This window comes from Falco rusticolus, chromosome 13, assembly GCF_015220075.1.
Source record: "Falco rusticolus isolate bFalRus1 chromosome 13, bFalRus1.pri, whole genome shotgun sequence".
Lineage (NCBI taxonomy): Eukaryota > Metazoa > Chordata > Aves > Falconiformes > Falconidae > Falco > Falco rusticolus.
The window spans coordinates 12,018,390-12,036,865 of NC_051199.1; the positions used below are offsets into that span (position 1 = coordinate 12,018,390).

An 18,476-nucleotide genomic window follows, 5' to 3' on the forward strand; every position below is an offset into this window, starting at 1 on the left:
TGTCAAAGGGAAATGGCATTTCAAATAAAAACAATTTTTTAATTCAATCATATTTATCTGAACATTTCCTGCAGTTAGATTGTCTAGATTTAAATAACTGTCAACAACTAATAGTAATTTATATAAACCTTACTATGACTTTATCTTGTTTTGATCTCTTACTAAAATGTATCTATCCATTAACAAAAAGCTGCTGCTTAAATAAGGCCAAGCACAGACACACTATTTTATGCTCAGCTGACTGAATATTTAATAGAACATGTCGGCAAACATTCTTGCCAGATACACTTGCTATGTTCTTTCTTATTATTTTCAGAAAACCCTTCATATACAAATATTGCAGTAGCGGTTTATGACAGATCTGATAGACCTAATCCCAGGATTAATTTTGTATGCCCATCAGCAGCAAAGCAAGATGGATTTAATAGCCCATTAGTCTTTCAGCATGATAATTTCCACGTCACTTAGCCTCCTGGGTTAATTGCTTTTAAATGGATATTATTGACCTCAATCCTAGTGACAAACAGAGAATGTCTTATTCATCTCCCAAATGTACATTCTTAGACTCTTGGTTTTTTTGATCCTGACAATAAGTCTCCTAGATTATATGACTGTATATTATAATTCATATTCTATTAGCCCATATTTAATGGTTTACTGAAGCAGCGTCTTTCAGATATCGTTACTTATGACTGGGCTAACTTTTAAGTTCTGTTTTTTATGTAGAGAAATGCTGCAAGCATAAGAAATCATTGTTTTACCTCTTGTTAAGAAATTGATTTTAATGCTAAAAGCTGTAGCAGGTGCAGCAGGGATTAAGCACTTTGGAATAAACAGCTGGCCAGTATATTTCCAACCACAAAAGTCTGGTCATTAGGAGGAGAGAATGATGAACAAATTTGGACAGAGAACCTGTAGGAATGGAAATTCAGGTCCTAGGAGAGAAACAGAAAAATATACGAGGAAAAAGAAAACAAAAGAGTAGAGCTGAACAGTAGAGTTTTTATCAATGTGTATTATTTGTGGATGTTTTTCCCTTAGTAATTTAGAGAAAACACAAGCCATCTGCTTTCAGGAAATTAATGCTAGCTGTGAGCAAAAAAAAAAAAAAGAAAAAAGAAAAGGAGGGCATGGAAGCTATATTATTGCTTGTGGGGAGGTGAAACAGGTGAAGCCATTTTTCAGACCTATGTATGTCAACAGTGTAATACATATACATTTATACATAAGTAGCTGTATTTCTCGAGCACTGGTTCCTACGGGAAACAAGATTGTAAGATTTAGATTTTTGATTGTAGGAACCCAAGACTTGGAGCAGATGTGCTCACAGTCTCTAGAAGAACCCCAGTCCCACAAAGCTTATGGATATTTGTAAAAGGATATATCTCCACAACCCTCTGAAGTCTCATTATGTAGTTTCCTGGGGTAAATTGGCTTTGTCAGATACAGAATGGAGAAGCTTGGTATTTTGTAGAAGTGATTTCTAAACCAAATTAATGTTAATAAAGGTCATTGATCTATTAGCATAAGCCCATCTTGGCGCTTACCATGGATAACGTCAGAACGCTTCTCCATGAAACAAATTAGAGCCTGCTCCAGTGTAATGTGAAATCCCAAAGACTCCTGTTGACCTTTGTGATTGACTTAAAACAGTACTAGGATTTTCCCTGGAAGCTCAGTTCCACTGTTTAATGACGACAGCGACAATGGTATCATTTTTATTAACAACTGTTCTCATGTGACATTCATATAAGTACATTTGTGACACAAAGCAGTTGAAGTTGGACATTCATGTTTCAGTTACAAAGCACCTTTGACTCTCATTGAAACAGAACCCAACTGATTGTAGCAACTCTCCGCTACAGCAGGTGTTGTGGCCAATGATTACTCCCCAAAGTATTTTCCAGGAAAAAAAAACCCTTGTTTTTTAACCTTTAAACTTTTTTTCCCCTAAATCTAGGTCATCTGCTTTCGGTCATTTAAGTCATTGGCAAATCTCCAATGTTAGCACGCTTTGTAGAAGGCAAAAAATTGAAACCTCCTGAATAATGAGAATATCAGCATTTCAGAGTGCGCTGAAAAGTTAGAGGAAACAGTGAGAATGAGGTCTTTATAAGACTGCAGATATTTCATGTTTACTTTTAAGAATTCTATTTAAGCCTTTGTGATTATTATTATTATTCTGATTTTGTGATTATTGTGATGATTTAGTGATGCCTGTTTTTCCCTATGAACAGCTCCTGCCATCCATATTAGGAAGACTTGAGACCAGTGCATTATACTCCGGGTTTAAGATTTGGGACTGGTTGATCAGCACGTCCAGAGAAATCAGAGGAGGAATGCCAAATTACTGATGCTGAACACCTAGTCCTAGATTGTTTTTAACTAAAACTATGAGGAAAATACACCAGATCAGATCTTGCCCCTACAAAAGTTAGAGCAAACATATGCGCTGATGTCAGAGGTGCAAAACGTGATGCTAAGTATGTGGCACTGGGAACCATTAAACCTTAAAAAATTTTAATCAGGCGTAGTGTTGCCTGGCAGCTTTGCAAATCAAATCACCTACTTATAAAGTACATTGATTTTTTTTTTAATTTTTTCATTGATTTTGCATGCTGTTGAAAAACATTCCTTCAGGCACCTTTGTAAGGAACAAACATGTATTCTGTAGGTCAGTGCCAGATTTGAGTTCAAGCCAGAACCAAGGGTTCCTCAAGGATATCAGCAGATACACAGTGACTGCGGGCTCTGTTCTCGTGCCTTTGATGGGGAAACCGTCCAGGCGGGGACAAATTCCAAAGGAACCTGTGCGCTTTCCATCTCTGTAACAAAAAGGAGCAGAGACCCGTAACAACATTCTCCTCACCAGTCCCGCGGCCTGGTGGCAATGGCACTGCCAAGCCTCACCGAGCCCCTCACCAAGCACCTCAGCCACCAGGGCGGGAGCGGGGACCCCCGGGCAGCCCCCCCGGGGCAGCCCCCGCTCAGGAGGACTGGCGGGACCCTTAGCCTCCTGCGGGCCCACCATGGCCTCGGCCTCCCGCGGGCTGCCCTGACTGGATTTTCAGTCTCTGCGGCGCCGAGGGCAGTTCCGAGGGCCTCAGGGACCGTTGGGGCGGGGGGGCGAGGTCGGAACTGACCCCTCCGTCCCCTCCCCGCCTGGCCTAGCCCGCCCTCACCGCGGGGTCTGACGGGCGGCCCCCCACGGCCGCAGCCCCCCACGGCCGCGCCCCGCGCTCACCCCGGGGCGGGGGGGAAGGCGCGGACCCTACACTGAGTTTTTTCCGTTTGGATTCTCCCCCTGGGCTCCCTCGGGGGTCGCAGCTCTCCCCGCTCCTGTGAGCGAGCCCCCCGCCCCGCCGGGTCACGCCGGGTGACACGCCCCCCGGCCGGGGTCTCCGTAGGGGGATGCGTCCTCCCGAACGACAGGGGGCGCTGCCGCCGGCGAGCACGCTGGGCTGCGCCGCTCCGCCGCCGCCATCTCCTTCTCTGATCTCATAAAGGTGTCGCGCAGGTTCCGCCCGAGCTCGTCATTCAGCCGCCCCGGGCCTGGCGCTGCCGCTGGCGGCCTCCTCCGCGCCGCGGCCCTCGGCCCGCCCCCCTCCCGCCCGCCCTCGCGGTGCCGCCGGCCGGCGTCAGCGGCGGCCGCGCTCCCGCCCCAGTTCCTCGGCGGGCGCCGGTTGCCCTCCCCGCCCCTTCCTTCCCTCCCTCCCCGGCCCCCTCTCCCGCCGGCCGGGCCCCGGAGCGCCGCCGCCGTCGGGGTGTGAGCGGGGCCCGGCGCCGTGCCGTGCCGTCCCCTCGCCGGCGGGGCCATGGCCGCGAGCGCCAAGCGGAAGCAGGAGGAGAAGCACCTGAAGCTGCTGCGGGAGATGAGCAGCCTCCCGCCCAACCGCAAGTGCTTTGACTGCGACCAGCGCGGCCCCACCTACACCGACATGACGGTGGGCAGCTTCGTGTGCACCTCCTGCTCCGGCATCCTGTGAGTGCAGCGGGGGGGCCGCGGCTCCGGCCCTCCAGCCGGCCCGGGGAGGGGGGGGGGGGAACGGACACCTCCGTCCCTGGCCGGCCGCCGGGCTCGCTTCGCCGCCGGGGGACGCGTGTGCCGGGGCGGCGGCGGCGGGCGGACCGCTACGCGGGGCCCTGTCCCCCTCGGGCCGGCCCTTCCTCCCCGCCGCACGGCAGCGCCGGGCTGCTGGCTCGGCCACGTCGGAGCGGAGCGGCGGGGGCCGTCCCGGGCGGGGGAAGGGACGGCGCTGGGGAGGCCTCGCCGGGGTACGCGCCGGTCGGAGCCCCCGGCTCGGGGGCGGCGGTCGCCGGGCGGGGGGTGCGCGGGCGGCGGCACCCGCGGGCGGTCCCGCCGCTGCCCTGCGGAGGTGTCTCCCTCACGGAGGAGCGCGAGCGGCCGCCTGCGGTACGCGCAGGAACAGGGGAGCACCCCCCGGCGCCCCCCGCCACCGCTGGAGGGGCGGTGAGTGGAACAAGTGTCTGGAGAATGCTGCTGGGAGCAAACCAACGGTTTGCCTTGTCATGGCAGTGGTGAAGGCGTGGGGAGACTGGTCCTATCGTGAGCACGGATTTTAAGGTTTAAAAAGCTGACTTTAACTTTGAGCCGAATCACCAGCCTAGCCTTTTCTGAATCAAATTCTGCTTGCTAGTAGTTTGTAAGACAGCTTGAACTCCAGCTTAGAGGATAAACTCTAGCCTTAATAGTTTAATATACTTGGTCAGAAAAGTAGTGGAAGGTTTTTTCTTACATCTGTTACTTCCTACAAACTATATATTTAAACCTTGGAAAGGGATTGGCTCTGATAAAGTGGATTGCTTTTTTCCTGTTCCTCATTCCTGCATGGGCCTCCCTACTCCCTGTTCCACCCTTCCTCCGCCGATGTAGTGTCTATGAAACAGAGTTGAGATCAGTTAGTTCTGAATTTGTTACATACACATCACTCGGGGGGGGGGGACGACGACGAACCACCCCACTGTCTTCAGTGTTCATGTTTCCGTAGCAGAATTTGTTTGCTTGTTCATGTTTCTGTGGCATTGTGCTTATGGAATGAAGGGGAATCAAAGAGTGGCTGAAGTAAGTAATAAATAGTATGTCAAAGGATACAGTTTTGTGTTTGTCCTTAAGGGTTTGAATTTTTAAAAGCCATTCAGGAGCCTGAACTAATTTCTGTCCTCCTTACTAGGAAGGACTAAGTATTCTGTACAGGCCTTCCAAGTAAGGTCTGGTGTTTTAGAACAAAGTTGGTAATTACATTGAGATTCAAAACAAAGCAAACGTGTTAGTTCTGTGCTGAATTAACTGCCTTTTTTACTACTGGACAGCTAATTAGTCTTGGGTTTTTTTTTTCCTTCTTACTTCTGCTTTGTGGGGCTTTTGAACAGGCTTGATGCAAATACAGAAAATACATTCAGTTTGTGGAACTGAAAAGAGACTCTATTTTTTGACATATACATGCTGCTTAAGCAGCCAGCTCTGGCTATTGTTTACTCTGTTAACAAACTGTTATTTGTGCTGGCATGTGAAACTATTTTAAGCTACTGCACAGAGCTTATTTGATGGTTGCACATGTTCTTACTGGTTAAACTGACAGCATGATAAAACTGCTCTGGGAGAATATATTCCTGTATTTATTAGACTTCTTGACCTTAGTAGACAAATACGTTGTGAGTGATGCTGAGATGTTAAGTGTGGGTTCAGTAGGATTTGCTCCATTTATCTGTTGGCTGGGTGGTATGGACTACTAAAGGCCGTAGTCCAGTTTGCAGTAACCAAAAGGATGTACATGCAGTGAAAAAAACTAGTAAGCAGGAGACAGCTGTTGGTTGCTGTGAAGTTTGCAATCATTTGAATGTTACCATCGGTAGAGGAAAAATTTTTCTGAAGAAAAGTTGTTCATGCGTTGGCATTCTAATAAAATGCAAATAGCTCTTTCATTCTAAATATGCAGTGTTTTTGTGTTGCTATAAAAAAGAAACCACAAACAACATTTCTAGTTGTTACAGCTAGTAACACCTACGCTTAAAGCTGAAGTGAAGGACTGTTAAGAGGACTTAAGAGCTTTCTTCTGAAATAAATTTGGGCTCATTCTTTCATGTTGACTTGGAAATGCTTTTGTAAATTGTGTGTGCAAGATTGTATGTATTGGTTAAGGCCTTAGTAACTAGCCAGTGGCATGCCTTTGTTGGTGATGAGACTTGGTATAGAGATAGGTCACGTCTGTTTCATAACTAGAAACTGTTTTTAGCACTTCTATCGGAATAGTCCTTCAAACAGCTTCTTTCCAAATGCTTTTCACTGTAGAATTCCACTGTGGAGGGAATTGACTTGAGTAGAAATTATACAGTGGCAAATAAGTGTAAAAGCACTGTTGCTTCTGTAGTTCTTAATGGCTGTTTGCATTCTACCTCAATAATACTTGCTTTTACTGTGAGGCTTTAATAACCTTTACTACTTCATCTTGCTTGTATGGTCTGTGAATGACTTGCATTGCTGCTTGTTTTAATAATTTTTTTTCTAATCTGATACAGGAAGTGTTCTTGGAGTGAAGTAGACCAGTTTGTTTTTTTTAAAGTATCAAGTGCCCAATGCAAGATTAGAATACTACTGTGTTAACAAGTCTCCTTCAGAAAGGTTTGCCAGTTAACTAAAAGTGGTTGCTAAAATTGGTATCATCTTAGACAGGCATGTTGTTCTAGATAGTTAACTCTAAACTTTTTAAATCTGAAGTCCAACTTGTTGGTTGGTTGGGGTTTTTTTGTAAGTTTTCTGGAGTGTTTATTCATTGTCCTGGCAAGGACAGTCTATTCAACCCCAAAATCTTCATTCTGGATCCATCCTTAATTTCTACTAAGGATTCTATGTGTAGAAAGAGTATGATGCTATTTATTACTAGATTTAGCTTTAAAAAACCTATTGTTTTCGTAGTATTGACAAAAAATAGGTCTGACTTGTTCAAGTATTACTAAAATTGATGAGAAAACTAGTGACTTTGCTAAAAAAATCTGTTTCTGAGTTTAATGTTGAAGGTGATTCTTGTCAAATTAAGAGTATGAATAGCATAGATGAGGCCCTTTTTCGTAATTCATAGGTTTAAAGTTTTCTCATCAGATTGGGTTTAACAGAGCAGAAGTTTTGTTGTGCAAAATGGTGCGTGCAGGAGAAAGTTCATGGGTGGTGGTATGGACAGTGGCTTCCTCTTAAAATACTTATACTTGTCCCCTGTGTTTAAATTCTCTTCATGTGGAAAAAAAGCATGCTGGCATCACGCAAGCTGTGTCTATTTCAACTCATGGTGTTGGGCAAGAATATAGGATATGTAGAAATACACACATGATCATCTCCAAGAGTGGGAGGGAGCAGTCTTCTCAGGTCAAGGATTACAGTAATACAAAACCAGAAGACTTCTCTTTATTATAGCAAAACCGCATCTCAGGAAACGTTGGCGGAGATATTCTTTTGGTTTGACGGAAGTCCTTTGATTTGAAGGTTTATGTTGGTAGCTATGTCTGTATTTCTGGATGCTACCATGTGTCCTGCTGACAGTGGCATCCTTCCCTTTGTCTTATCTTTTCAGCTGTCTGTGTGTGCCTTTGCTTTCAAGCACTTCTATACCACTCCTAGTCAGCCTGCCTCTAACTTTCATAAAAATAATGTTTTTAAATTCTTAAATGGAGAATATTTGTTTGACTGAGAGTCCAGTTTGGTATTATAGAATTTTTTTATTTGATTGACTTTTTTAAAAAATATCTGCTGATGTGGTAATTAGGACACTCCTACCTTTCCTCTCACTGCTGTCCTCTTTACTCCCTCCCACCTTACTGAGGAAGTCTCCTGTTCAGATGTTTGCACTTCTGGCTTGTGTCAGGAAGGAGTAGCAATGACTATTTAGAACATATGGTTACTGTCAGGGATACTAAAACCCTTTTATGCTATTTCTTACAGTTATTGGATCACGTGGCCTTCTGTTGGCTGCCTATAATATTCCTTGTTGTAATTCTAGATTTAAAATTTTTCCTGGGTAAGGGACTTGATGGCAGATACTAGTTACAAACTAAAAAGATCTTGTGCAATGGTGGTGAATTATTGTCGCTTTCCCTAAAGGAAGTTTTGCAGAAATGCAAATGGTCTGAATGGTGGTAGAGTGAAGGTGATTCTGGTTGCGTTGGCATGAATTTCCAGTCCCTTTTTTCCTTTGGCACACGTTTGGAAAAATGGCTATGTGTTATATGTATGTGCATGTATATATATGTGTGTGTGTGTATATATAAGGGTATTTCCTATGTGACTGTATTTCTTGCTTTCAGTGTCATGGGTGGAGAGCAGAGGAAGTGTCTATATCACAGTAAATACTATGCAGTTCAGAAAGGATGTATGTTTGTGTTAAGAAAAAAGTTAAATTCACCTTGACTGTGTTTCTAAATGTGAGCCTTTTCCTGTTAAAAATAAATGAGCTTGTGAGGTGGTGGAGGGTCTCCAGGGAGGTCTGCAAGTATCAGGAATGTCCAGTACTGCTTATATTCTCTTTTGCTAATAGAAATAATAACGAATGCTGTGACATTGGGTTTTCTAAAGCTTGTTTTCCAGATGCCTGGGAGTGTAGGGTGCTCTATGATGGCTTGGCGTTTGGCTTGCCTCATTAACTTCCTGATTCTTAGGGGATCGGATTTTGCTGGCTTACACTTGAGATCATGTTAAATCTGATACAGGGGCACATTAGTAGCCATCTGCCCACCGTTTGTCCCATGGAAGTGACCATCTATTCTGGCAGAGCCCACTCTTTAAATTTTGTTCCCCTCCCAGCCCTGGCCTTTGCAAACAGCTTTGCTGACATCAGTTTGAGACTAATGCAGGAGTGGCTGCTCTGCCAACAATCACAAGTTCAACCATAATTCGCTACTAAATTATGTTATAACAAATGTTCAGTGCTCATTGACAGTGTTTTGAATGTTTGATGTTTCAATTGCCAGGCTTCAGAATCTTGTGTCAGTGGCTTAAAGCTTCCTTTGTTTGTGCGAGCACCAGTTTCAACAATGCTTTCTGAAGAACAAAGATCTCATGTTCTCTGTAGCTGCCTCTGTGATGGGCTGTGTGACTGGAAGCTTGGACTGATTCAATGGAGAGTCAGTGGAGAATAGTGTCATAGCTGAAAGTTCTGGTCACAGTGCTATTCCACAGCAATAACCATTGCTGAGCATGAAGTTGGAAGTGTTGGGTGGAATCTGCATGTGGGATGTTCTAGCTATGGTGTGCCAGGTAAGTGCAGATGGCAGAATAGTTTTACTCTGTCATCTTTTCCAGGGGCCTTTTAGGAGATAGTTGCTGCAATCTGGATTAAGTGCTGAGGTAGCATTTGTTTGCTGTCTTCCTCAGGCACTCTGTAGCAGAGAAGGGAGTAACTGGTACCACTGCACAGGTGCAGTTTGCAAATATTTGGCCAAGGTCAGTTTAAATTTAGGCATTATTAATTTACACTAAGGGACTATAATCCATTGTCTCCTGTTAAATAGGGAATACTGTAAAGCATTAGAACTGTGCAAAATGCTTGTCATACCTGGAGAGAAACAAAGCAAGTGGTAGATAAGTTTTTCCTATGAACAAGAAGGTTTATTAATTCCACATAAGGGATAATTGTACTTGGCTGCCTACCAGTAAGCTTCCCCCATATGTAGATGAGTTGTTTGTGAATCATTTGGGTCATCAAGTAATCCTTGTAGGTAAGGAAGGGTATAAAATAACTTAGAATTTTGAAGTAAGAGTAGCTGTAGTACTTGGTTCTTGAGTTCTGTTTCATAAATCCCACAGCTGCTCTGTTCTAGGGAGGTTCTAGTCAGTTCATGGGTAAAATGTTATTGAAAGTGGCTCGTGCTAGTTAGAAATCCTAAAAAAAAAAAAAGGGGGGGGGGACATGACGACTTTACGTGTTTTAATGATAGAATCAAAGAAGATAATGCATATGTACTGGGCTGTGGTTTTATGCTCTATAATGCAGCCTCCTGTCTCAAATTCCTTGTTGCAGTCTGATGACTTACACTGCTGTAGCGTAAGAGGAGGGTTTTCATAGGCTTCCCCCCTACGACATGCCATGTTAAATAAACATAAATAGTTGTATGTGTAGTACTGCAGCTTGATAGTTACCTTTGTATTTTTGGCTATTAAAGTTATGTTCAGGATTTCCAGTTGTCCTGGACCACCGATGCAGCAACATGCTCTTTCTCATCATGCAAGACACCTGACACCTCTGTGTTGTGATCTGACCTTTAGGAATGGGGCATGTCTTCCCCCTTTAGCAGGAGGATGTAAAAGAAATGAGAATTCATCTTGTCCCCCATCATGGATATAATGTGTAGGTCAGGGAACTTTACAACCTGGACCTTAAAGCTCTAGAGCAGCCATCACCGCAGAGAGAGGCATGTAGGAAGTCTCTAGTTAGGTTAAACAAAATATTCTCTATGCTTTAAGGACATTTAGTATCGCTGCTTAACAGAATTGAAGATACCTGTTTGCTGATCTAAATGCTTTGAAGAGCCCTAGTAGATCAGTGCAGAGGAGGTACTGCTGAAATAACTTGCGCAGTGCCTTTAAATTGCAAACACAGGTACAATATAGCACTTAAATTATACTTACTGTAACAGCTGATTTCCAGCGGAAGCTGGTGTGAAAGTTTAGATACACTACCTGTGCTGAAAAACATGTGAATGTGTTAGTGAATGACCCTAGCTTTTAAAATAGTCATGAAATAGTTTACAACTATCTAACTGTGCATCTTCCTTAATTAATAAGAGGGGAATAAGTTGAACAGACTCGGGTAGACAGAACCGCTTTTATACTTTACTGTTAAAAGCAAGGGACAGTGATAGTCATGTGAACATGGAGTATATTTATGTGAAATCCAGGTGGATGCCACTTTTTTTTTATTCTGTCACTTAATATACAATTCTACAGCATAGCTTTGTGAAATGTAGTGACTCACACGCATGGACCAAGAAGATGTGTGTTTTTTTTTTTTAAAAAAAAAGGACTTCAAAAATCAACAAAACCCAAACAACCAAACCTAATACTAACACCAGCTCTGAAACAGGGAATTTTAAGTGCATAGAACTCTTACACATTTTTAAGTTGCGTCACTTTTAAATAAGTATTTACTTAAAAAAAGATCTTCGATAACAATATGGTGTTTTAAAAAGTGTTGTTTATTTCTGATGTAGGTGTGGGTTTGATTTACCTATGCTAGATGAAAGGTGTTAAATTGTTAGTCAGTTTACCAAGGAATTTAAACTTTTCGAGACAAGAAATTAATTTGCTGATCATTGAGCTGAATAAGCTATATTGAAACCTCTCTCACTAACCTTAAAACTTATTCTGCCTTCTTGTCAAGGTGTGGAACCAGGGGGTCTAGTTTTAGATGCTCAGATTTGAAAAATTTGCTAAAGCAAATAGCATTCTGTAAAATTCATTGTCATGTACCAGTAGGTTTGTGTATGACTTCTCCTTTAAAGGTTAAACTCGGAAGTTAATTGCATTTCTTAGCAAAATACAATTATTTTGATTATTTTTATCCAAGTGTTTCCAACATTGAGTGTCTTAAATCTGGGTTTTTTTAATGAAACAGGCTAGAATGTTGTTGCTTAGTGTTCTAATCAGTATTCAACTTTTAACTAAAAAGTGGAAATTTTTTTAACACAGGATCAGAATTGTTATCTTATAGGTACAGTATGAATTTAGGTGTCAAGGTGAACTTGCAAGCTAAATGCACAACAGTTTTCCCTTATACTCAATCTGAGTGCTAAAAATTTTCTGTGAAGTTGAGTATAAAGTGTTAATATTTGGAACATTAGACTTCTGTCATATGCTGTTTTGATGGAGTACAATTTTAATTTATAGTTGGTGTTAGAATAATGGAATTTAAAGAAAACTACTAGTCTTAAATTGGATGTCAGTGATAGTTTTTTTCTTATTCTGAAAAGCAATCTGAACCAAGTTTATCATTAGTGTAATAACAAATATGAGCAGTAAAGTTAACTCTTTATCAGCTGATCTGTTAACAGTTTGTTGACCTTGTATTACATCCCTGGAAAGCTTTCCCCAGCTTCCTTTCTGGAAACTTTCTTCTGATATGCATAACCACAGAATTTTGTGTTCTTTGATATCTCATAGATAATGCATGTTCATTTTTTCTTAAGATGGTATCACAGAAATCCAGGCCTGATTAACTGGAGTGTTAAACTAACCCCGTTGTGTTGCCTGAGTGAGCGTCTCCACTGTTCGGCCATATGTGGGATGTAATGTTCTTGTTTCCATTGAGCAAGACAAGGCTTGGTTTTAATCCTCAGTATTTGTGGGCAAAAGCAGCAGTTAACATGTATTTAAAGAAAGAACTTAAAAGAAAGCTTTTTCTTATGCTGACACTGTTGCTCAGCAGGATTTTTCTCTGTGCTTGCAGGTTTTGACTGAACTGGGTTTGACAGTGTCGGGCTTTGGCAGCACAAGTGACTTGAGTTTCTGTTAGTTCTGCTGCAGCAGTCTGGCATGGATGTGAGAATGGTGTCAAGCTTATGGCAGAGCTGCTGAAGTTTTGAGCTATTGCCTTAGTAATGGTATCTCTCATTTGAGAGCAAAATAAACGCATTGTCTTTTTGCTTCTGTTGCTGTTACTTGTGTGGGTTTCAGGAGGAGGAAGACAGACCAACCTGTGGATGGAGGGGCAAAAAGTAATCTGGAAAACGATGCTGAGAAGAGACAGGAAATACAGGTTAAAGCAAAAGAAAAAGAATCTGAGCTGGGGAGTTCAGCTTGAAGAAATCTAGTGATTGGGTAGAAGTTGTAGTAAGAATAAGTTGAAGTAAGGAAGGAGTTGGAGGGAAAGAAAACTACAGCGGAGGAGCCCCAGATTGAGAGATGAAGGGTAGAGGCAAGGATGAACAAGTTTGGGGAAGCAGGTTAGGATTTAAAAGAGTCTTAACTATGTTCTCATAAATTTGCATAGGAAGTCTGAGTGACTTTCCATGTGTAGTTACAAACTAGTCTCCCCTAAAGCTCAATTATTTGACGTTGCATGTTGAGTGTTATCTTTGAGACTAGTTTACAGCACGTTAAGGTGTATGGCAGTACCAAAATGAGTGCTTTTTATGGAGGTGGCTCCTGAGTTTAAAACTGACTAACTTCTGGTTGTAATGTTAAAAGTGATTGTACGATGACGTATCTCCTGAATACTGACTAAATACTTCTTGCTTCTTCTTTTAGACGGGGCTTGAATCCACCCCACAGAGTAAAGTCAATTTCAATGACTACTTTCACGCAACAGGAAATAGAATTTCTGCAGAAACATGGAAATGAAGTAAGTATTATTTGGAGAATATAAAGTGGTTTTGGCACTTAATATTAAAAACTTTAAAACACTACTTAAGGGAAACTTGATTATTTTTTTTGCGGCCAAAAAGTAGGCAGAAGTCTTTTGAAGTCATCATTTGAAGTCATGCTTCTAAAGAGCTTGTTTCACTTAGTTAGCTGATCATGTTATGTGCTAGTGCCCAACCCAGACAATCTAGATTCACATGAGCAGTATTTCGGAATTGGGTTTTCTTTTGCATAAGGCAATATGCCTCTGTGCCTTTCTGCAAGCCCAGACCTTGACGTTGACTGCAGCAGTGTTTCCGGAAAGAGCATACCATGACAAAAATAAACTTGTTGCCTGTAGCTGTATTTCTTCAGAGTAGGTGTCAGCAAGTCTTCTAGTGGTTTCGATAGCCTCTTTCTTTAATGCAAGTATATCAGTGTTGAGGCTTCTTGAAGAGAGGAAGGAGAAGGAAGATTTTTTTTTTTTTCCTCTAAGGATTCTTATCTAATAAGTGCCTATATGTTTATAGAGGGGCTTGGGGCAGATTTGAAGACAAAAAGTGCCAGTGTACTGCCCTTTTGTTCTTTTTAATAGATGAAAACTAAATCTGAGGTAAAGGTTGGATTGGCTCTGTGGGAACACATGGAGCATGTATACCCTGAAATGTGGCTGCTGATATCTTGAATTTGAGGATGAAGTTTGTATTTTAATACTACACTATAGCATTGAGGATTTTAGAGGGAACTGATTCAGTTCTAATTTGAAAAAAATATGTTTCAGTTTAATTGGATCTGTATTCTGTTTAGTAGGACTATTGATTGTAGGCTACAAGGCGATCAACATACTCTTGTAAAGCTTTGTGGGGATGAATCCCATCATTAGCTAAAATGCTGATACCTAACTTTCTCAAACTTGGCCCATTCGTAACTGTCAGGTTGAAGAATAAAAATAGAAGTAGCAGTTTTTTATTCTGTCCTGTTAAATATGCATTATTTGTTGAAATGACTGTTAGTGGATGATTCCTCTAGACAGAGCTGGAACAAGGTCTAAACTCTTCCAGATGTTATCAAATACTCTTTAATAGCTTTGAGTTTTTTTATTAGTTTTGGTGCATTAAAGCTGTATAATACTGTGTATATATGTATATATACATGTATAGGATATTGCTGACTCTGCATAGGGAGAATAAAGAATCTTTTTGTGGGTTCGGATATAGTATGTGGGAGTCTCTTCAGATAAGATCAGATTAACTCCTTATGCTTCACAAATGTAAAGGAAAATCTGCATGTGCACATGTATGTACCTCCCTCCACCTTCCATGTATCTGTTTTAATTTCACTTTTCACTGAATGTGCAACAGGTAGAGAATGCTGCCAGTTTAATTTTTCACTGATCTGGAACCAGAAGTGATCCCTTCTCAGTTGATTAGTGTCGTTGTCCTCATTATAGACCTGACTAGTCTATGAATCATATTTAGTCGATACAATTTATTGTTGATATAAAAGTTCACAGATCTCTGCAATGCTGTAGTGTGTTTGAAAAGCAGGGGTCTGTGTGTGTAGTACTTACTCCTCCAATTAAAGTATTGCAGTGATTGAAATGAGCTGCCTCATAAATGGAGATGTTCTGAGTTTAGTTTTGGGTTGTTGGATAGCAGTGCACTTTCTTAATTCTAAAGTGACACTGAATAGATATTTGTAATTGAAGATGATAGATTTAACAGATGCTGAAATAATGAACAGACATGATAGTTTTAAACACTGTTAGAGGTAAATTAATTAAACCTAATTAAACATGTTTTCAATTTGCCATGTTGCAGTAGTTGAACAAGCATTTTGCTTTCTCTTGTTGGTATTGGACTTTGAAATACTCACCTGCAGATAAGATAAAAGCTTTGGTCAGATAAAGTTCATCTGGTCTCACAAAAAACCTTTGCTTAGTTTGCTTTTCAGCATAGGTGACCCTTGTGTATATATTAAGAAATGAAATTTTCCAGGATAAACTTTTCAAACATGGAACTGTCCAACATTTTAGAAGGTAGACATGTGAAACAAAGTACAGCCACAGAATGATTGAGATGTTTTAGCATTTAGGTTTTTTAGTTCCATAGCTATGTATATAAAGAAAGCTCAATTTTTTGCAGTCTCGTATGCTTAACTTCCATTTTTCTGTAGCTTGTAAAGTACATTCGTTCCCACTTTGTCCTCCCAGCTCTTCTCCAACATGGCCAAGGCCTCTGTGGTAAGCTTTCTTGCTTCCAGATGAGTAGATCATGGTGTGCAATAGGGAACTCTGTCTGAATAGAAAGGAAAATAGCAAGAAAGCTTCCGTGAGATAAGGTAATTATAAAGGTGGTGAGTTGTTCTTAGAGGAAGTAGTTTGCCCCTCTCCTTCAAAGAGCATTTATAAGGTCAAGGTATTGTATGAGGTTGAAGTTATCTTAAAAATAAGTAGTTTCCCAATATCTGAAATAGTAACTTTTCCACAGTTGCTGCAAATTGCCATCTTTGTGGCACGCGTGGGTAAAATGTTAGTTACTGAAAGGCTTCTGCAAAGCAACTCATTTGGGAAGAGATTATTCAGAGCAGCTTCCCCTCGGGTGTGAGACACCATCTTCCCTGTATGTACACCTCTGAGGAATGTCTTTCTGGCACAGGTAACTTCTTTTGGATGAGTTTTTTCTGCTTCAAATAAAAATTTTAAAATCTTTTTACCATTATTAGAAGACATCTATATTTTGGTGTTGCTTACTCATCTGTAGTAGCAAGAATGGAGATGTCTTCAAACAGACGTTCAGGTGCCTTCTGAAGCCCTTTTGAGGGCTAAAGGCCGTTCTGACTCGCTGGTAGGATTTTTCCTCTCCTCATCCTCCTCATATGAGGAGTGTGAGGTATTTTCATGTTAGGAATAAGAGTGGTATGGAGGTGGTTGTGTTTGAATACTCATAATCAAATGATGCTACTGTCGATTAGGTCTCTGATTCAGTAGTGCAGTCGTAGTAGAAAGTGAACTCGCTGTTAGCAGAAAGTGCAGGTAGTACTAATCTCACTTTGCCATTATAGCTGTGACTATTTCTTCAGATTCTTCCCCTGAAGCTGAAAAGTAGTTTTATGAGGCAGACCAGTTACATAGTTTATTTTTGCACCACACTTTTTGAAAAATGCCAGATATTTTGTAACCTTTCCAAATAGCCTATTCTCGTATGCATATGGTGGAAGAAAATTATTTGAATGGTCTTGTATTTGGAAAATCTGTGTTCCTGTGGGGGCAAAGATCATGTTTACCTGAGCTAATGAGTGGAACACTATGCAGGTATGCTCAACTGCTTGGGATTAGTTTTAACAGTACTTAATTTTGTTTTGGTGCCAGTCTTTCTGATTCTTGATAGTACCTGTGCAAGTACCGGTTTCCCCAGTCTTGCAGAACTAGTAGCAGTATGAGGCTGGTTCAGAGCTGGTATCTGGCCTGACCAAAATGCTTTCCTGGAATCTCATTTACTATGGAATGTGGCCTAGAAACCCTGGAGAGCAGTACTAAGCTGGAGCTGATAAGTCCTGACAGCATGAGCTGTGCAGTCAGGTGTCCTATTAGTACATCCATGGTTCTACTAATACGATACAGAGATACATGAGCTGATTGTGTGTACAACATCGTCTTTGTTAGCAGACTCTGTGCTTATGGAAGCAGCTATAACTTGTGGACCCAAACTGGCTTTGAAATCAGTATACTGGTAGTATAAAATTCTTTTAACCTACAGAGATTAATGAATAATACTGACATCAGAAGTACTGAATTACTAAACAAAGCTATAACTTGCTTACATAAGGGAACTCTTTCCAAATCTTTCTTCCTGTGGTGAGTGTTATGTTTTGGAACATAGTTTTGTTGTGTGGTAATCGGTAGTTCTTTGCACTGTCAGCATTACATTTGGTGCATAACTGAGGATATTTTATTGGGGGAAGGGTGAAAAGAAGAAATCTAATTTGACATTTACCAGCCTCCTGAAAGGTAATAGCTCGTTAGAACTTTTTAAACCAGACTGATGTGTAATCTTCCTATGCAATGATATGTCTGGGTCTGAGCAAGAAGTGCTGTAGGTCTAGTAGTGTGCTTTTTCTAGTTGAAGTGCAGCTTCCACCAGCAGAAGTACTTGTTCTGTTATAGCTTTCCCTTGCCATGCTGCCTTCCCCACACACAACAGAAGGCGGCTTCATAAGCAACAACTTTAATTTTTCCGGCCTAACTGAATTTTTATTATTCCTAACTAGCACAACTATGTTAACAGGAGTTTCTAAAGTGTGGTGGCTCAATGTGTTGTGTAAGCAGAAGGCCTTTGTCTCTCCCATATCCGCCTTCCCACACACACTGGAGATCTGTATCAGTGAAATAGTTATGACATAGTAAAGTGCTTGGTAGTTGAAATATTTAGCACTGGAACAGAAGTAACTGAAATCTCAGATTGTTGCAGGCTTTCTGCAGAATTTGATGGATACTGCTGACTTTTTTTTAATTAACACTTTTTATTATGCCCATCCTTCCCTACTCTGTAAACACACACTCCAAACCATGACAACAAATGTAGAAGCAAAAGCTAAACTTTGGTGGGAACAGGTATGTTTATGTTCCTCAGCCTCTGAAACCTGCTTGGAACTCCTGAAAGCTTGTAATGTTACTAGGAGTCTGGGTTTTAAACCAGAAGCCTTTCTGGTCAAGTTTGTTTTGTGGAGTACCAAATGTGCCATAAATGGGATGAGTTTTTTATTTGTTTTTGTCAAAGCTGAGAACAAGGGTAATTAATTACTCAAACTGTGGGATTACAAACTTAAATAGTGTATGGAAAACAAGATAAGTAGTTATTCTAGCAAAAAACCAGTTTTTCCCTCAAGTAGAATAGCTGTTGAGTGCAGATTCAGGGAAAGCAATGGTATGAAGAAAAATACAGGTAAAGGCTTTATTATAACATACAATATGCACTTGGCCCAATTTCTCCTTTTTACGATATATTTAAGTTATGGCAACTTGCAGTTTCTGCCTCGCTACCTCCTGGGTTTTTTATCTAGGTCAGGGTGAGTAGGTTGAAGCTGGTTGCGATTCTCTTTCCCACTTTGCTACATGCTGTACTTATCTAATTCT

The 18,476-nt window shown here is 41.4% G+C and overlaps 1 protein-coding gene across 7 annotated transcripts in view; it reads left to right on the top strand.

The window, feature by feature from the left end:
* The first annotated feature begins 3,605 nt into the window (after positions 1-3,605).
* AGFG1 (ArfGAP with FG repeats 1) overlaps positions 3,606-18,476 on the top strand; it is a 36,744-nt gene continuing 21,873 nt past the window's right edge. For 2 of the 7 annotated variants that reach the window (XM_037406111.1, XM_037406112.1), the window contains exons 1-2: positions 3,701-3,982; positions 13,250-13,343. In XM_037406111.1, coding sequence (XP_037262008.1) covers positions 3,816-3,982; positions 13,250-13,343 — 261 coding nt within the window. In that variant the 5' untranslated portion in view covers positions 3,701-3,815. Of the gene's footprint in view, positions 3,983-13,249; positions 13,344-18,476 lie in introns of all 7 variants that reach the window. The other 5 variants (XM_037406113.1, XM_037406110.1, XM_037406115.1 and 2 more) reach the window with 5 other exon arrangements.